The sequence below is a fragment of the Eschscholzia californica genome, unplaced genomic scaffold (genome assembly GCF_041429995.1).
Source record: "Eschscholzia californica isolate CP2 unplaced genomic scaffold, dmEscCali1.0.p SCAF_2, whole genome shotgun sequence".
NCBI lineage: Eukaryota > Viridiplantae > Streptophyta > Magnoliopsida > Ranunculales > Papaveraceae > Eschscholzia > Eschscholzia californica.
Window position 1 is genome coordinate 57,108,370 of NW_028238309.1, and position 18,131 is coordinate 57,126,500.

General features: G+C 35.8%; 1 protein-coding gene across 2 annotated transcripts; it reads left to right on the top strand.

Moving 5' to 3' along the window:
- Positions 1 to 1,580: 1,580 nt before the first annotated feature.
- RECQSIM (RECQ helicase SIM) lies at positions 1,581 to 12,028 on the top strand. Of its 2 annotated transcripts, none has more exons than XM_086661296.1 (16): positions 1,581 to 2,824; positions 3,093 to 3,755; positions 3,860 to 4,079; positions 4,176 to 4,286; positions 4,753 to 4,942; positions 5,182 to 5,512; positions 5,690 to 5,916; positions 6,238 to 6,294; positions 7,222 to 7,302; positions 8,676 to 8,739; positions 9,545 to 9,644; positions 9,764 to 9,847; positions 10,447 to 10,534; positions 10,611 to 10,712; positions 11,162 to 11,254; positions 11,362 to 12,028. In XM_086661296.1, the coding sequence occupies exons 2-16, from the start codon at positions 3,164 to 3,166 to the stop codon at positions 11,656 to 11,658; spliced, it is 2,637 nt and encodes an 878-aa protein (XP_086517422.1). In that variant the 5' UTR covers positions 1,581 to 2,824; positions 3,093 to 3,163; the 3' UTR covers positions 11,659 to 12,028. The 2 variants fall into 2 exon arrangements, with proteins under 2 accessions (XP_086517422.1, XP_086517423.1); XM_086661297.1 differs by having other exon boundaries at positions 2,618 to 2,824; positions 3,090 to 3,755.
- Positions 12,029 to 18,131: the final 6,103 nt, after the last annotated feature.

Below are 18,131 nucleotides of genomic sequence, written 5' to 3' on the forward strand. Positions count from 1 at the left end.
TCTAGTATAGATGAATTTATTCTCCAACAAAACCTGTTTTAAGTCATTCAAGAGACACCGTAACTAGAAATCTAATGGGAAAAATAATATATTAATAAGGGAATAAATTGAAGTATAAAGTAATGGCTGTCTATTTTAGCCAATTTTATGCTTAACTTTGATGAATTAAAATTAAGAATGTATTTGGAGAATTTACATTTGATTAGATGAGAATAAAGCTTTTTAAACTATTGGGTTGTGGGATCAATTATACTTTTTGCCGGTAAAATAGAATAAACTGGTATTTAGTGAAACTTTTATCTTTTTTCGCCTCTAAAGATAGAGTTAAATAGCATTTGATTAGATCGATAACAAATATGAGAATTAGCATGAGTTATTGTAATTATGAGAATTGTTACTGTAATTCTCTCAATCATATGGATTTTGTCTCATTAGGTGATCTTTTAATATTTTATTTTATGTTCTTTTTAAAAGCTCAAAAGAATATTAGGAATTTAATTCTATATTTTCACCTCTTTTGTTTTGTTGCAAGCTACGTTTTCGCCTGTTTAATGTGGCTTATACAAAGTTATTACTTCTTTTTCAGTATAGTTCTATCTTTAGGCCATTAGGCCCCGTTTGGTTCCACTTAAAGAAAAGCTAAAAACCGGCTTTTAGCATATTTTAAACATTTATTGAAAACTTTGCATGTTTGGTTCAAAAAAGTTGTAGCTTATTTAAACTAAAGAAGCCCATTTTCTCTAAATAGTAAAAGCCACGATTTTGTGATTTTAATAGATGCGTGTAAAAAGCTAGATACGAATACAAAATAAAATATTTATTTTTTTGGTCACCATCAATAAACATCCACCACCATCAGTTCACAACCACCCGACCTCCTCTGCCACCACCATCACTCCACCACCTCTAACAATCACCCCACCACATCTGCCACCATTCCACCACCATCACCAACACTTCACCACTTCCATACCACCTCCGGCGCAACTCTATAACTACCACTTTTGCCGCAACTCACCACCACAACTATTCTAGCTCTTTAAGATATAAATTTTTTTTTTATGTAGCGTACCAAAAGACTTAGACAGATTTTTAAAAGGTGCTTTTATTTATGGACTTATAGAAAAGCTCATAATATAAGCTATTTGTGTACCCAAATGAGACCTTAGTTTGGCAAAATAAATCGTATTTGTGCGGCCACATGATAAATAGAAAATTCTTTTATTTATAGTTAATGTTAGCGTGGAATTCTATTAGGAACATCCCCAATGCAAAACTCAAAAAAGAACTCCATCCGTTCAATGTGTCGAAGACCAATTTCAATTTTTTCTTAGTTAAAAGGACAAGTTACATTTTGTTTGTTAAAACCCCAAAATTTATATATATATATATATATTTTTTTTTCTATTTTGTTTGGTTAAAAACTCAATATTTTTTGTAAAGCTGTTGGAAGGTGCTGCAATGCGTTGCAAAACTGTTGCAAGGTGGTTGCAAAGTTGTTGCAAGATGGTTACAAAGTTGTTGTAAGGCTGTTGCAAAGCTGTCGCAAGTACTTAAAGAGCTGAAGACTAAAAAAATTTGTTTGATCCTTTCTTCACCAAATCAAAAAATTTCTAGAGAGTTTTGACTAAATTTCTCTAATATTTAAGCAGACGAACAACATCAAGGATGGCAAATGGGCCATTTTGGGCTTTATACATGCTCGAGCTTCTCGACAATGAATTTTGCAGGTCCATTTGAAAGTTGAACCCATATATAACTTGCTAAACTCTTGTTAAAAGCTTATTATAAGCCAAACGAGGGTTAGGTTTTGAAATTGGGAATAGTTAAATGCACTCGCATCTCCTTTATTTTGAACAAAAAATACCTTTGATGTGAGTGGAGATACAATAAGGGTTAATTCCATTTTGCCTCCAATTTGTGACCGACTCATTGTGTTTGACCCCTCATAAGAGTTTGACAGTTCGATTTTGTCAATGGGCAAAAAAAATTCAACTTCTTCCGGATTTATTCTTGGGGTCAAAATAGAATTATTTTTCCAAAAAGTATAAAACATAAAAGCAAGATCACCTCTTTATTTTTTGTTCACTTCACCCCATCTCTCGTCCATCACATTTCTCCTATCCACCTCACCTTTCTGCTCAGACGGAAGGTCGTCAGTCGGAATAAAAAATTATGGTCAGCGAACTTGAACCCCCAAAAAGATCTTCTCCCTCTGGCTTATTCTTTTTTCTTTCTTCTTTTCTCCCTTCTCTCTCTAAGCTTTTCAGCGAAGGAATTTACCTTTGTCGGAGATTTGGTTCACCATATCTGCACCAGACCTTGATGGTCTATTGAAGATCTCGTTCAACAACTCTTCGAGGGTCTGTCAAAGGTCTGAACCAGACCTTCGAAGGTCTAGTGAGGATCTGTTTCAACAGACCTTCGAGGGTCTGTCGAAGATTAGGTTCAACAGACTTTCAAGGGTTTCTTGCCGGAGAGCTCATAGAGAGAAGGGAGAGAAGAAAAAAGATAGAAACAAGAAGAAGAAGAAAGAGAACGGAATTAGCCTTACCCCAACAAAAATGGTGAGTGCATTTAAAATTTCCCTCAGAAATTTCATAAGGGCTCTAAAATCATATCTTGGAGGGCCCAGATCATGAGCCACAGCTGTGGGCCGTAATAGTGGGTCTGAATCGTGGGGGCCGCGGGTAAGTAGAAACGGAATCACCTTCAACTTTCAATTTTCGCGCCGCACAAACCTCAACTCTGCAACTTTTCCTCTCTCCTCTCTCTAGAAACTGATTGGGAGTTGATCGCAATTGATGAAAACCTACTCGGACTAGTAAGTTCCTCAAGACCATTAATCGAATTTAAGGTTTTAGGTTGATGTCGATCTCTTTTTGTATGTTAATTGGAAACTTTAGCTTCTAGGGTTTAACTAATTTTGAGATGTTTACCGTTTAAAAATCCTTCCTCTATCACTGTTTCGATCTTACTATATCGTTTTAGATCACATTTCGCCCTCACTATCCAAAATAGAAAAATTGGGTTTCTTTAATTGTTTCGTATTTCACTATTTCGACCAATCTAAGTTCCAATTGATATAGCAGGTGTAGTTTCCACCAGCAGTGGTTTGAATTTTAGGGTTCATAAATTTATCTTGGAAGGTTTCTTATATATCATGGAAGGAAATAATGTATCTAGTGATCATGTCATTGCGGAACTAGTTGAAATGGGGTTTGAATTTTCTGAAGTTACAAAAGCAATACAAGTAGTAGGACCATCTCTTGAGGATGCAATTGATTTCATTATTAATGGTTCTTGTAAGAAAACTATTGGTCGATCGCCAAGTGGTTCTTATGGTTCAGATCGTAATAAAAGCACTATAAGCAAAGGGACCTCGTCTTCTGCTTCTTCGAGTAGAATGAAGCAATCTCGCATCGTCCAACATTTCCAACCACCCAGACCCAAAAGAAGCAAGAGCCACGTTGCACAAGACGTATCCTTTTCTAGCTCAAAATTGAAGGATACGATTGCAGAAGGGGAAGAGGTTACTCCTTATACTAATATTAATCCTGGTGATGCCACCGAGACTTCCTTGTTCCAATCCGATAACTTTCGATGCGAGGAAATTGGTTCAAACTGGGAGGAGAAAGTTAAGAGTCTCTTACACAAGCATTTTGGGTTTTCATCCTTGAAGAGTTTCCAGAAGGAGGCTCTAGAGGCTTGGTTAGCTAACCAAGATTCTCTTGTCCTTGCTGCAACAGGGTCTGGTATGTTTTTATTGAATTTCGCAGCTTCTTGTTTTTGTGTTCTTTCCATTAGGTGCACTTGAGGTCGTAGTATTAACTGTAGTAAATAAAAACTATTTCTACAGGGAAATCGCTTTGTTTCCAGATTCCTGCATTATTGACAGGAAAGGTCGTTGTTGTAATTTCACCCTTGATTAGCTTGATGCACGATCAGTGTCTAAAGCTAGCAAAACATGGGGTCTCAGCTTGTTTCCTTGGATCTGGACAAACTGATAGTAGTGTAGAACAAAAGGCAATGAATGGCTTGTATGGGGTGATTTATGTTTGCCCTGAGACAATTTTGAGGTAAAAGAATGAACGTTTATCTACCATTTAGTTCATACGGTGTGCCTGCTAAGATAAGTCTTTTGGGTTATCATCTTTTTTCTCTTTTCTCTGCAGGCTCGTAGAAAAGCTTCAAAGACTTGCAGAAACTCGTGGGATAGCACTTTTTGCAGTAGATGAAGCCCATTGCGTCTCTAAGTGGGGTCATGATTTTCGACCTGATTACAGGTCTAATTTTACTTGCCATTCACTATGTTTCTTATCTAAATTCTAGTTCTAGCTAGATGAACAGTACAAAATTCCTTGATTCAATTCATGCTCGTGTGTAGTGTCATGCTACATTTTAGTGTAGAATAAGCTTAAAAAAAACTATTCATCAAGAATATGCTGTGACATTTATGCAGTAACGGGCCATCAAATTCTGTCCTGCTTAGGAAATTTGCATTTCAATGGAACTGATCAAATTGTCATACCAGTCGAACGATGACTCTCTTAGGGATTATCTCGCTGCATCAGTTGCAGACTGTACACATGAATGATATATTTGCAAATTATGGCGAAAGAGGATAACTGTGTGTTCTTCATGTATATTGTCATTATACTGTATTTTTGTCCAGCAATGCTGGTTTGTTAGATTTCAAGGTTGTACGAGCAACTGCTTACTTAGCTGATGTTGATATTTTACATGCTCTAGGAAGTTATCTGTGTTGAGAGAAAGCTTTAGGGCCTGCAAGTTGAAATTCCTGAAGTTTGATATCCCTCTGATGGCATTGACTGCTACTGCTACTATTCGTGTTCGGGAAGACATTCTTAAATCACTGTGCATGCCGATAGAGACAAAGATTGTGATCACTTCATTCTTCCGACCAAATCTCCGGTTCTCGGTGAGTTGTGGATCATGATTTGTGATTAGGGACATGTTTCCTTTAGAATACTCTTGTTTGCATGTGAATATGTGAGAACAGTTAAATGTAATGTTCGATTACTATTAACTCAAGACTCATATCTGATCATGTAGCCAACTAGAGTTTTATTTACTTGTCTAGAGCCTTTGGAAGATGTTGCTTTATGCTTCTTCTGACAACATAATTCATTCTTTATTTCTTTTTGTACAAATTAACAGGTGAAACATAGTAGGACATCTTCTGTGAATTCTTATGAGAAGGACTTCTGTGAATTGATAAATTTTTACAAGTCACATGATCTTGTGGGTAAAAACGAAGGTAGTAGTAGCACCATGGTTCCTGACTCGGAGGATGAGTCTGACCACTCCCTGCAACTGCTGAATGGTAGTTTATCTGATGGAGAAGAAACATCTCCAAGTGATTTGGAGAACTTTGAAGAAGACCACTTAGATGGAAACTTGAAAGATGTACCTTCTCGTAAGAGAAAGCAGATGTCAGTTGAATATCTGGAAGATGAGTTAGATGTTCTTGACGTGGATGATTTGGATGGTATTGTTCTTAGAATGTATCTTCTACTTCTATTCTCTAACAAATTTTATGTGTATAATTTAGCTTGAATCTTTCTATAACTATTAAGGAACAGAAGGTCAAAATATTTTTCAAAATCCGATTCTAAGGTTTACTCGTACACGCGCTCATTAATGTCATAAATGATGGTGTTTACAGTTGCCTGTGCTGAGTTCCGTGGAGTAGCTTCTACTGGGAGAATGGATTCACCGGAGCCGCTTGAGACACTCAATCCCCTAATCAATCCAGAGGAAAGACTGAAACTTTTGAAAGAGCCTTTAGGAGGTGGTCCAACTATTGTGTATGTGCCAACAAGAAAAGAAACTTTAGCATTAGCAAAGTTTTTCTGTAGGTGCGGCGTTAAGGCTGCCGCTTATAATGCAAAGGTAATAACTTTACCAATTCAGGCTAAATTAGACTATCTTTACATCGTCCACCTTCCAGTAAGAATGCATTTTAGTCTCCAGAGAGGCAAAAAGTAATCGATCTAGTAGCTGAGTGCAGATTTGCACAGCAGGGGGCATAACAAGTACATAACATCTGCACTCTTTTCTGCTTCTGTTTGTTGCAGTGTTGTGAATCAAGATTTGAACTGAATATACTTGAGCAGTTCCTGTAACTGTTCTAACGTGCTTGTGATATTTTGGAATCCAGGAGTTCATTTCCTTATTATTATTATGACAAGTAATCTTCTCTCATTGTTTCAGCTGCCAAAAGCACATCTGAGACAGGTGCACAAGGAATTCCATGAAAATGCTTTAGAGGTATGGAGGTAGACTATTTATCCAAGCAAATCGATTTAGCTTTCGCTTTCATTACAAACTTACCAATGGTTTTCAAAATATGCCGCAACTTTTTTTTCTCCTTCCTGTTTTTTTCTCCTCTACCCGCTCTATAACCCACTGAGTCTCTGGTAGAAATTAGACTTTTATGAACTATGAAGTGCTTTGGTCATTTTGAAGAATGTGCACCTGAATTAGTGTAAGACTCGGGAATAACTGGGGTCTCCCCGCTATGTGTATTTCCGAAAGGTTCTTACTGACCTTGTTATTAACCATACAGATAATTCCAGAAGAGTTTGAAGCCCAAATCGCTCTTGCTCCGTGTTTTGCATCTTTATATCAGTATAACTTACATGGTGGTTCTCTAGGATACGAATTATTATCTAATATTACGAGGTTTCAACATTTAAACTTCCATTAGGAGCTACTAATGATGTCATCAGGGGTCTGCTTATTTGTTAAATGTGTACTTTCTTTGACGACTATAGACTCCAAGCTGCCATGTATTGCATGATGTGCTTGTATTCTTTGACGACTAAAGACTCCAAGCTGCCAAGTATTCCATGATACGCCACATTAGCTGTTTATATACCTTACAGTAATCTGTACATTAGACCTCCCCGCGTTCGTGGTTCTCTGCCTTGCTTAAAAAAAATCGTGACGCTTTATCTTGTCCTGCCAAGTATAAAAGCATTAATACACACATAATCTACATTACTTCCTATTCCCTAACTCTGATCAAATGAAGTGTATTGCTTAAATCAGTTATATGGTGACACTTCATCAGATATTCAGATTGCTGACTTGAACAGTCACCTTTATTCAGTATCTTGCTAGTACAATCACATATGAGCATTTGCACACTGTTATAACAGGATCTCAAAATTCATTTTGATTCTTCGACTCCAGGTTATTGTTGCGACAATCGCATTTGGTATGGGAATAGACAAGTCCAATGTCCGAAGAATCATTCACTATGGCTGGCCACAGGTCTATCTCTTACTCTTTATACATCTGTGCAATTTCCTATATGAGGTTTAGTATGTCAATTTATGATTCAGAGTAAAGAAAAATCTAATGGTGTTTTCACGTGGAAGCTCCTCAATATGTGTTCTATAATTCACTATCTACTTGCACAAAGTATTAACTAATCATTGTGATGAGTGGGCTTAATATGTATAGGATGCCTAAAATAAACTGCTAACAGTATATTTTTTTACTCCATACTTGTTATAATTTAGATCTGATCGTGTATTTATGGGGTTGTAAGTGGAAGGCCGAATTAGCATTTGCATTAAGTATCTAATGTGAACTAACCGTGGACCCTATTGGGTGTTTTAGTTTAATTAGGATAAAATTTTTGATTGGAAATTAGTTGCTATTTTTTTTTGCTAATTTTCGTATTTGCTGTTAGGAGGATCTTAAATGGCCAATAACTTTCTATAGTATCTCATATTTAAAAAGACTCCTAGGTATATGAGGTATTTATTTAGCAAATTTTGGGTATTTAGTATGTACAGAAGTCCTTTTAATGAAGTTATTTATATAAGGAAGTCTCATTATAAATTTTTTAGTTTTTTGGATTGTCGGTTTTAGTGAAATTTGTATTATTAGTGAGTAAATCAACTTGTGTTTGCTCCGTAGCAAGATTTACATTAAATTGGTACTGAAGCAGGTTCACTCTTGGATAGGTGGTCCTTGTGTAGCCCAGTGATAAGCTACACCTACACTCTCGCCACAAATAATAATTTAACATTTACAAAATTTGTAATAAGATCTTCTTGTATAGATAATTCTATAGAAAAGACTCCTAAGCCTACTAAAATACCAAAATCTTGCTACATAATATACTTAGGAATCTTTTATGTATAAGATAACTCCAAAAAAATAATTATGACCCTTCTTAGATCTTACGAAATTCGAACAACTAATACGAAAATTGTAAGAAATAACAACTAATCCCTAATTTAAAACAATATTCTACTTTAATCAAAACACCAAATGGGTCCCACAATTGATTCTCATCAGTATCGAGGGTGGCATTCTTGCTAATACTTTTCAAAAACCCAATGGGAATACCACTTCTTTTGCTGTGCTCTAAGGTCATGATTTAATTGTCTTTTAATCAACTGATGGAAAAAAGATCTTTAGATACCAATTTCTATTTTTAGTGTCTTTTTGTTATAAGGTCAGCCTACATTAAGGGGTATGAATTTGTTTCTCGAACCCGAGACCTAGTGGGTGGAAACTAACTTGATACCACTTCATAGTTGGTTGTCGGCCTTCTCAAAGCGTAGTTTGTTGTCGTCGCAAGCAACTAATTTTGTTTTGTTTTTCATATATTTCATCCTTTTCCACATCAGAGCTTGGAAGCATACTATCAAGAAGCAGGCCGTGCCGGAAGGGATGGGAAATTAGCAGATTGCAGTAAGTGCTTAACTCAGTCAATTGCACCATAGGGATATCAAACCTTCTTTTCAAATACATGCGCATTGTTCACTCTCTAAAAAGGTTCTAGGAACAGAAATTACGTTAATAAGGTTCAAAACATGCAAACTACCTCATAAAATTTATGGTCGCCTAACTTGTGACTGCATCAAGAAACCGTTGAAGTGTCTTTCTAGGTGACTAGGTCGCTGATTTTTCATGTCAATATCACATTGATACACTTGAAAGAGCAACTGATATACCATTTAAATCTTCTCTTCCAAGGTTAAAGGCTAGAGCTGTTTAAAGATTTATGTGCTGGGTTGGCAGAAGTGTTTATAAACAAGTAAAGGTCCTTGGTATCATCCTCTAGAGTAATATATCATCATGAGACTAGTAAGTCGATTTGAGATCTAACCATCAATGTTTTGGCCTGAAAATAGTGTTCTTTCTCCATGAAATATTATGCTTGTATGTTCACCTTCATGCTGGATAGAGAAAGATATCAATATCATCTCAACCTTGCGCTTCAATTATTGATCTTTACGAGTAAATGTACTATACATTGAGCCTCACAATATGACTAGCGTTGCACCTCTTACCCTACTCATTGTCTATTTCTTCCTCTTTGGGGAGCAATAAATAATTAAATGCCTCAAATGTATTGTGGTGGAAGATGGAACCACGTCACTCTCCAGTATTCACTACATATCATGTCCAGTTAATGTTTATCGGCCTATGTAAAAATATTTATTTGTTACTCTTTCTGAATCCTTATCTAATTTTTTTTGTTTTTGTCGAGCAGTTTTATATGCTAACCTATCAAGAATACCTACGCTGTTGCCGAGTCATAGAAGTGAAGAACAGACAAAACAAGCATATAAGATGTTGTCTGATTGCTTTAGGTTTTGTATATATGTGGTGTTTAACCCATTCCATTATTGTACTTTTCCTTGACAAGCTATACCTCTTTCTTGTTTATGGACCTTTAAACATTTTATCTCAATTTTGTTTTCATGTCTAGGTATGGTATGGGTAAGGCAACTTGTCGAGCTAAGACACTTGTAGAGTACTTCGGAGAAGATTTTGGCCACGAGAAATGCCTATTGTAAGTCTACCCAAATTAATATCAATTTCTTCCATTTATATCCCTAGATTAGTTTATTTAACTTATAACATACCCTTGAGATGGACCAGTGGCTATATGGTATCGTTGATAGTCGTCCTAAACCCCTAATACTTAAATTACAAATAGATTCATACTTGGACATTACAGATATTAGTTGATTGTTTCTTAATGGATGAATAACCCATCCTAATCATAAAATGTGAAAACTATTGTGGCTGTCGAGTAACAATATTAGTGTATATTCTTTTCGTTCGTGGTTCTTGCTTTAGTATCGACTGTAAGTAGAATTTCCACCAGAGGAAGAGTTAAAGAGAAAGCAGTGGGAGGACTTTCCTTCATCCTAACTTTTCAATATATCACCAGAATCCAAATCGCAGTTAAGTCAACAGAAAAATCCTTAGCGGGCATTACCAATTGACAGTTTCTAAAAAATCTGATCTGGGGAGAGATAGTACAGACTACAGAAGATAACTAAATGGCGTTGAAACATAAAACTCCCAATGTTATGTTTTTGAAACTAGATTAGTAATATCTATAGGCTATCTCTTTTATATGTCGGATGGGAACTCATGAAATAGGTGCGATGTCTGTGTGGCTGGACCTCCTGAATTACAAAATCTGAAGGCGGAGACAGATATTTTCTTGCAAGTAGTTGGAGCTCGATCAGTGAGTACCTTTATTAGTCGTGTGCTTTTATTTCATTCATGTACATATTTGAACCGAATATCTATCAAAATTTTAGGAGCAAAGCGGTGAACATGGCTCTTATGATGATGCACTCTATAGTGAGAGATTCATGGAGAAACCAAACTTCAGGATGGTAGTCAGTGTAATAAGAGAGCAGGTAAGATCTGAGACTTTAACTGCCTTTGGGCCGAAACATTTACTATATTACACAATTTTTTGTGCTAAAGAAAATTTTTGACGTTATTGTCTGCTCCTAACCGTAATTCATACCTCATTCTTGTGAAAACATTGATCAACTCCAAAATTAATTAGCACATCTTAGACAAATGAATGCGAGTTGAAATGATATTTCGATTCTTCATGGAATTTCAGTAATATCACTTTAAAATTAATCGAAATTTTGCGGAGATAAATTTACTTCTTAAAAAGTTTATCCTTACCAATATTTCATCCTACATTTATCTTCATGTGTGCCCTATAAACTCATGTATAAGAGAAGGTTATCTTAAGAAATGGGTGTTTCGTGTTTGGATCAAATGTTGTTATAAACTTATTTAGTTTGTCGCTTTGTTATCCCCAAGGTCTGATGTATCATCATTTGTACAGTTCCCGAAGTTCGCTGCAACTGATCGATTATGGTGGCAAGGTCTTGCTCGCATATTAAAAGACAAGGGATACGTAAGAGAGGGTGGTGATATGGTAACGTCTTGAAGTTGCAGTGTTGAAATTTTGTAGCTGTTCAGTTGATACTTCCTTAGTTATCATAATAAGCTTTGTTTCTGACTCTTTTGTGTGTATTCTTTCAGATTCGGCCTGCCATTAAGTTCCCAGAGCTAACAAGTTCGGGATTGAGATTCCTTCAGTCTGATAGAGAAACAGCTCTTTACGCCTACCCTGAAGCAGACATGCTTCTCTCAACGACATTAGAGAAATCCTTTTCGACCTTCTCAGAATGGGGAAAAGGTTGGGCAGATCCTGAGATCCGTCGCCGACGTTTACAAGGGAAGAAGGGTAGAAGAAAAGGAAGAAGAATGAAGCCACAAAGAAAGCAGAAGGATTTGAAAACGGTTAGAGGAAGATTAACAGCAAAACTGACTAAATAAAAGAACTAATTTGATTCCAGTTTAGAGAATTAATATCTTCCTTAACCACTCCACAAAAAAGAGCTTCACGTGGATCTCGGTACATCATCTATTCCAAGAACATTATAAGCTGAAACCCAGAAGTGAAAGGATATGAATTCGAGCGAATGGATGTTCTGAAATAGAAAAGAACGAAACGACCAACTGTGTCTTTATTTTTTGAAATTGTCAGCGTGCCTCAAACCCTCCTTTAGGGTGGAAGACTTAACCTCTTACCACTCTAACCAAGGGTTGTTGGCACGCCAATTCTCTTTGCTCCTAAAGTATGACAGAAACAAAGACGAACAAAATGTATATTTATACGTCAATGTATGCGTTTATTTGTGATTAAGTGTGTACTAGTATTTTGTAGTTCTGATATTTGCTTCTTTCACCATGATTCTTACTCGGTCTTCTCATCAGTTTACTGTAATCCATAACCATTGGAATTATTACCAAGGTGTTACCAAGTGGGCTCTAAGACGAACATTGCAGAAAGTCCAACAGAAGTGGCAGATATGCGCATCCAAATTCATGGTGTTGCGAGATATGATAAAACCATGTATTTCAGAATTCCATTTCGGTTATTAGTTTACATGCAGTAGGCTATCCAAGAAGTATGTTGGTTTCTACACCAAAAGCTTACCAATTGTTCAACTTGAAGCATGACCCTTAACTAATTAATCATGAACTTTGCATGTTTTCATGGCCATTAACTACTATATAAGTTGAGCCAAGCTTTTAGTATACTTTAGGATACTTATCTCTGAATAAAGTGAATCACATTAGAACACTATACAGGAAACTAAAACCATATTTAACACACTAAAATTTGGGATTTACAGAACTAAATTAACATTTTTGGTATGCATTTACTTTTATCCAAATTAGGTCATTTGAAAGATGCTGCCCGAATTTCACTTCAGTTATCTAGGGAACATGATGCTTCGAATACCAAATAGATGAAATAATTTTAGATCATTTGTCGATTCAATACGGTTAAATGAGGGGTTCAAACTTTCTGTCTCTAATTTTAATTTTTCCGCCCATTCACATCTCAATCTCAATTATCAAACAAATAATTATTCATCAACTCATACCTTACGATTTACCCAAATTTTCTTCCCAATTTAGAGAATTCATTAAATTTATTCAAATTAGGGTTTCAGAATTTAAACTAAGTCACATTGTTCTTGCCCTTTCATTAGTCAATCATCTTGATTAAGGCTTATGGTAAAACTTTAATGTAACATAAAGCTGTAAATGTAATTCACATATCAAATAAATAAATATTCATATTATTCAATAACATAGAAGACATTACATTGCTCACGAAACCAAATTCGTAGTATGAAATTTCTTATGATCGATTCTATTAATTTCTAGTAATATTTATTTGATATGCAAGCACTATAACAACTAAATAATTAGACTCCTTGATGATAGAAAAAACAAAATGAATATTAGAGATGATAGTCAAAACATGTAGAACTAAGATCTCGTGTCAGGATAGGGTAACATAAAACTTGATAATATTGTGAAAATTATTTTGGTATAAAACTGAAAATTATATAAATACTTCGTTACAAAAAAATTAAAAATAAGAGAGATATCCATGCTCACGAAGTCTAATTTGATTTGTACTAATTTGAAAAACAAGGTTGAATTTTCTCCAAAACCATGAAACCCCTAGAATATTTGAAACCTCATTAAATAGAATAAGAACTTGTGAAATTCAGACAGCCAACAAGAATAAGTAGGGGCAATTACGGAACCACCCTAAGAAAATAAAAACAAATGTTGTTCATGGGATTCAAAACCCACGACAATAGACGCATGGAGCAAGCTCATCTCCGCTGAGGCATTCATAATAACGTATGTAGAAGCCTCGTTATTATACTTAATGTAAAAAAACTGGATTGGACCCTGTTTTGGTGCCCCACCCCCTCAAGCACGAGTTTTATGTAACTGTATTTGCAATATCATCACTGGCTTTTCCATTGGATTTCCAACGCCTGTTTAACCCATGAAACCAATTCTTGTTGTTGTTGTTGTTGTTGTTGTTGTTGTTGTTGTTGTTGTTGTTGTTGTTGTTTCTGAATTTCAAAATCATCTCACAATTCCTCAAATCATGGTTGTTAGAATTTCAACATTTTTGTTCCTTAATTTTTGGTGCCACAGGACTTGTGCCTTTCTTCTACTGGTTCATTCATTTACTTGTTGTTCATGGTGTTCAACTTTAATAAGGTATTACTTTTGCTTTCTGACAGTCAAGTTAACACGAGGGTAGTTTCGTCCCAAAAGAAATGCGTGATTCTCATTCCCCTCGTCTAATGGGCAATTGATAGGAAAAAAACCAGTGAGAATTAACGCGTAAACGATAATCATTTTAGAAGTGTAGTCCTAATATAATAAAATTGCAAATATCCCAAAATGGAACAAAACCAAAAAATTGGGTTGTGTTATGGGTCGATATTGTATAATCAGCAGAACTGGTGAGCCCAACTGGTATATATGCCTTATTGCCTTCCCTCTCCCTCTCCCTCTCAGAAAACCCTAAAACCAACAAAATTTGGGATTCCATCATCTACAGGTTTTATGTAACTGTTATTTGCAATATCATCACTGGCTTTCCCTTTGGATTTTCAACGCATGTTCAACCCATGAAACCAATTTTTGTTGTTGTTGTTGTTGTTTCTGAGTTTCAAAATCATCTCACAATTCCTCAAATCATAGTTGTCGGAATTTCAACATTTTTGTTCCTTAATTCTAGGTGCCTCTAGACTTGTGTCTTTCTTCTACTGGTTCATTCCTTTACCTGTTGTTCATGGTGTTCAACTTTAATAAGGTATTACTTTTGCTTTCTGACGGTCAGGTTAACACGAGGGTAGTTTCGTCCCAAAAGAAATGTGTGATTCTCATTCCTCTCGTCTAATAGGCAATTGATAGGAAAAAAACCAGTGAGAATTAACGCGTAAACGATAATCATTTTAGAAATGTAGTCCTAATATAATAAAATTGCAAATATCCTAAAATGGAACAAAACTAAAAAATTGGACTTTGTTATGGGTCGATATTGTATAATATGCGGAACTGGTGAGCCCAATTGGTATATATGCCTTATTGCCTTCCCTCTCCCTCTCAGTAAACCCTAAAACCAACAAAATTTGGGATTTCATCATCCACGGGTTTTATGTAACTATTTTTTGCAATATCATCACTGGCTTTCTCTTTGGAATTCCGACGCCTGTTCTACCCATGAAACCAATTTTTGTTGTTGTTGTTGTTGTTTCTGAATTTCAAACTCATCTCACAATTCCTCAAATCATGGTTGTTAGAATTTCAACATTATTGTTCTTTGATTCTAGGTGCCACTGGACTTTTGTCTCTCTTCGACTGGTTCATTCCTTTACCTGTTGTTCATGGTGTTTAACTTCAATAAGGTATTACTTTTGCTTTCTGACGGTCAGGTTAACACGAGGGTAGTTTCGTCTTGAAAGAAATGTGTGATTCTCGTTCCCCTCGTCTAATGGGCAATTGACATGAAAAAACCAGTGAGAATTAACGCGTAAACGATAATCATTTTAGAAGTGTAGTCCTAATATAATAAAATTGCAAATATCCCAAAATGGAACAAAACCAAAAAATTGAATGTGTTATGGGTCGATATTGTATAATATGCGGAACTGGTGAGCCCAACTGGTATATATGCCTTATTGCCTTCCCTCTCCCTCTCAGTAAACCCTAAAACCAACAAAATTTGGGATTTCATCATCCACAGGTTTTATGTAACTGGTTTTTGCAATATCATCACTTGCTTTCTCTTTGGATTACCAACGCCTGTTCAACCCATGAAACCAATTTTTGTTGTTGTTGTTGTTGTTGTTTCCGAATTTCAAACTCATCTCATAATTCCTCAAATCATGGTTGTCAGAATTTCAACATTTTTGTTCCTTGATTCTAGGTGCCACTGGACTTTTGTCTTTCTTCTACTGGTTCATTCCTTTACATGTTGTTCATGGTGTTCAACTTTAATAAGGTATTACTTTTGCTTTCTGACAGTCAAGTTAACACGAGGGCAGTTTCGTTCCAAAAGAAATGTGTGATTCTCATGGCCCTCGTCTAATGGGCAATTGACAGGAAAAAAACCAGTGAGAATTAACGCGTAAACGATAATCATTTTAGAAGTGTAGTCCTAATATAATAAAATTGCAAATATCCCAAAATGGAACAAAACCAAAAAACTGGGCTATGTTATGGGCTGATATTGTATAATCAGCGGAACTGGTGAGCCCAGCCCAATTGGTATATATGCCGTATTGCCTTATCTCTCCCTCTCAGTTAACTTTAAAACCAACAAAATTTGGGATTTCATCATCAACGGGTTTTATGTTACTGTTTTTTGCAATATCATCACTGGCTTTCTCGTTGGATTTTCAACGCCTGTTCAACCCATCAAACCAATTTTTGCTGTTGTTGTTGTTTCTGAATTTCAAACACATCTCACAATTCCTCAAATCATTCAACATTTTTGTTCCTTGATTCTAGGTGCCACTGGACTTGTGTCTTTCTTCTACTGGTTCATTCCTTTACCTGTTGTTCATGGTGTTCAACTTTAATAAGGTATTACTTTTGCTTTCTGACGGTCAAGTTACACGAGGGTAGTTTCGTCCTAAAAGAAATGTGTGATTCTCATGCCCCTCGTCTAATGGGCAATTGACAGGAAAAAACCCAGTGAGAATTAACTCGTAAACAATAATCATTTTAAATGTGTAGTCCTAATATGATAAAATTGCAAATATCCCAAAATGGAACAAAACCAAAAAATTGGTTGTGTTATGGGCCGATATTGTATAATCAGCGGAAATGGTGAGCCCAATTGATATATATGCCTTATTGCCTTCCCTCTCCCTCTCAGTAAACCCTAAACCAACAAAATTTGGGATTTCATCATCCACGGGTTTTATGTATCATCACTGGCTTTCTCTTTGGATTTTGAACGCCTGTTCAACCTATCAAACCAATTTTTGTTGTTGTTGTTGTTTCTGAGTTTCAAAGTCATCTCACAACTCTTCAAATCATGGTTGTCGGAATTTCAACATTTTTGTTCCTTAATTCTAGGTGCCACTGGACTTGTGTCTTTTTTCTACTGGTTCATTCCTTTACCTGTTGTTCATGATGTTTAACTTTAATAAGGTATTACTTTTGCTTTATGACGGTTAGTTAACACGTGGGTAGTTTCGTCCCAAAAGGAATGTGTGATTCTCATGCCCCTCGTCTAATGAGCAATTGACAGGAAAAAACCAGTGAGAATTAACGCGTAAACGATAATCATTTTAGAAGTGTAGTCCTAATGTAATAAAATTGCAAATATCCCAAAATGGAACAAAACCAAATAATTAGGGGTGTTTGTGGGCCGGTATTGTATAATCAACAGAACTGGTGAGTCCAAATTGGTATATATGCCTTATTGCCTTCCCTCTCCCTTTCAGTAAACCCTAAAACCAAAAAAATTTGGATTCTATTATCCACGGGTTTTATGTAACTGTTTTTCGCAATATCGTCACTGACTTTCTCTTTGGATTTCCAACGCCTGTTCAACTCATGAAACCAATTTTTGTTGTTGTTGTTGTTTCTGAATTTCAAACTCATCTCACAATTCCTCAAATCATGGTTGTCGGAATTTCATCATTTTTGTTCCTTGATTCTTGGTGCCACTGGACCTGTGACTTTCTTCTACTGGTTCACTCCTTTACCTGTTGTTCATGGTGTTCAACTTTAATAAGGTATTACTTTTGCTTTCTAACGGTCAGGTTAACACAAGGGTAGTTTCGTCCCAAAAGAAATGTGTGATTCTCATGTCCCTCGTCTAATGGGCAATTGACAGGAAAAACCCAGTGGGAATTAACACGTAAACGGTAATCATTTTAGAAGTGTAGTCCTAATATACTCCCTCCGTCTCAAAACGAAAGTTCATTATTCGTTTTTGAGTTGTCTCAAAATGAAAGTCTCATACCATATATAACCTATAATATCCCATGTTTTGGCAAATATACCTCTCCTTATTTCTATCAATATCAAGTGCATTTATTGGGAAAGATAATGCATGCACTACTTTGTCCAATAAAATTCACGAGATCGAATTACAATAAATAGTAGCACTCTTTTTTAATAAAGACAATATGGGAACACACAAAACGAAAATAAATTGGGTGAATTTGGAGAATAGACTTTCATTTTTTGACGGAGGGAGTAGTAAAGTTGCAAATATCCCAAAATAGAACAAAACCAAAAAATTGGGGCTGTTTATGGGCCGGTATTGTATAATCAACGGAACTGGTGAGCCCAAATTGGTATATATGCCTTATAGCCTTCGCTCTTCCTCTCACTAAACCCTAAAACCAACAATATTTGAGATTTCACCCATTACACATACTAAAACCCTAATATTAAAC

Coding starts and splice junctions, on each gene's coding strand:
- RECQSIM (XM_086661296.1), top strand. CDS start 3,164: ATGGAAGGAAATAATGTATCTAGTGATCATGTCATTGCGGAACTAGTT. Junction 4,943..5,181: donor GACCAAATCTCCGGTTCTCG/GTGAGTTGTGGA, acceptor ACAAATTAACAG/GTGAAACATAGTAGGACATC. Junction 5,917..6,237: donor CTGCCGCTTATAATGCAAAG/GTAATAACTTTA, acceptor TCATTGTTTCAG/CTGCCAAAAGCACATCTGAG.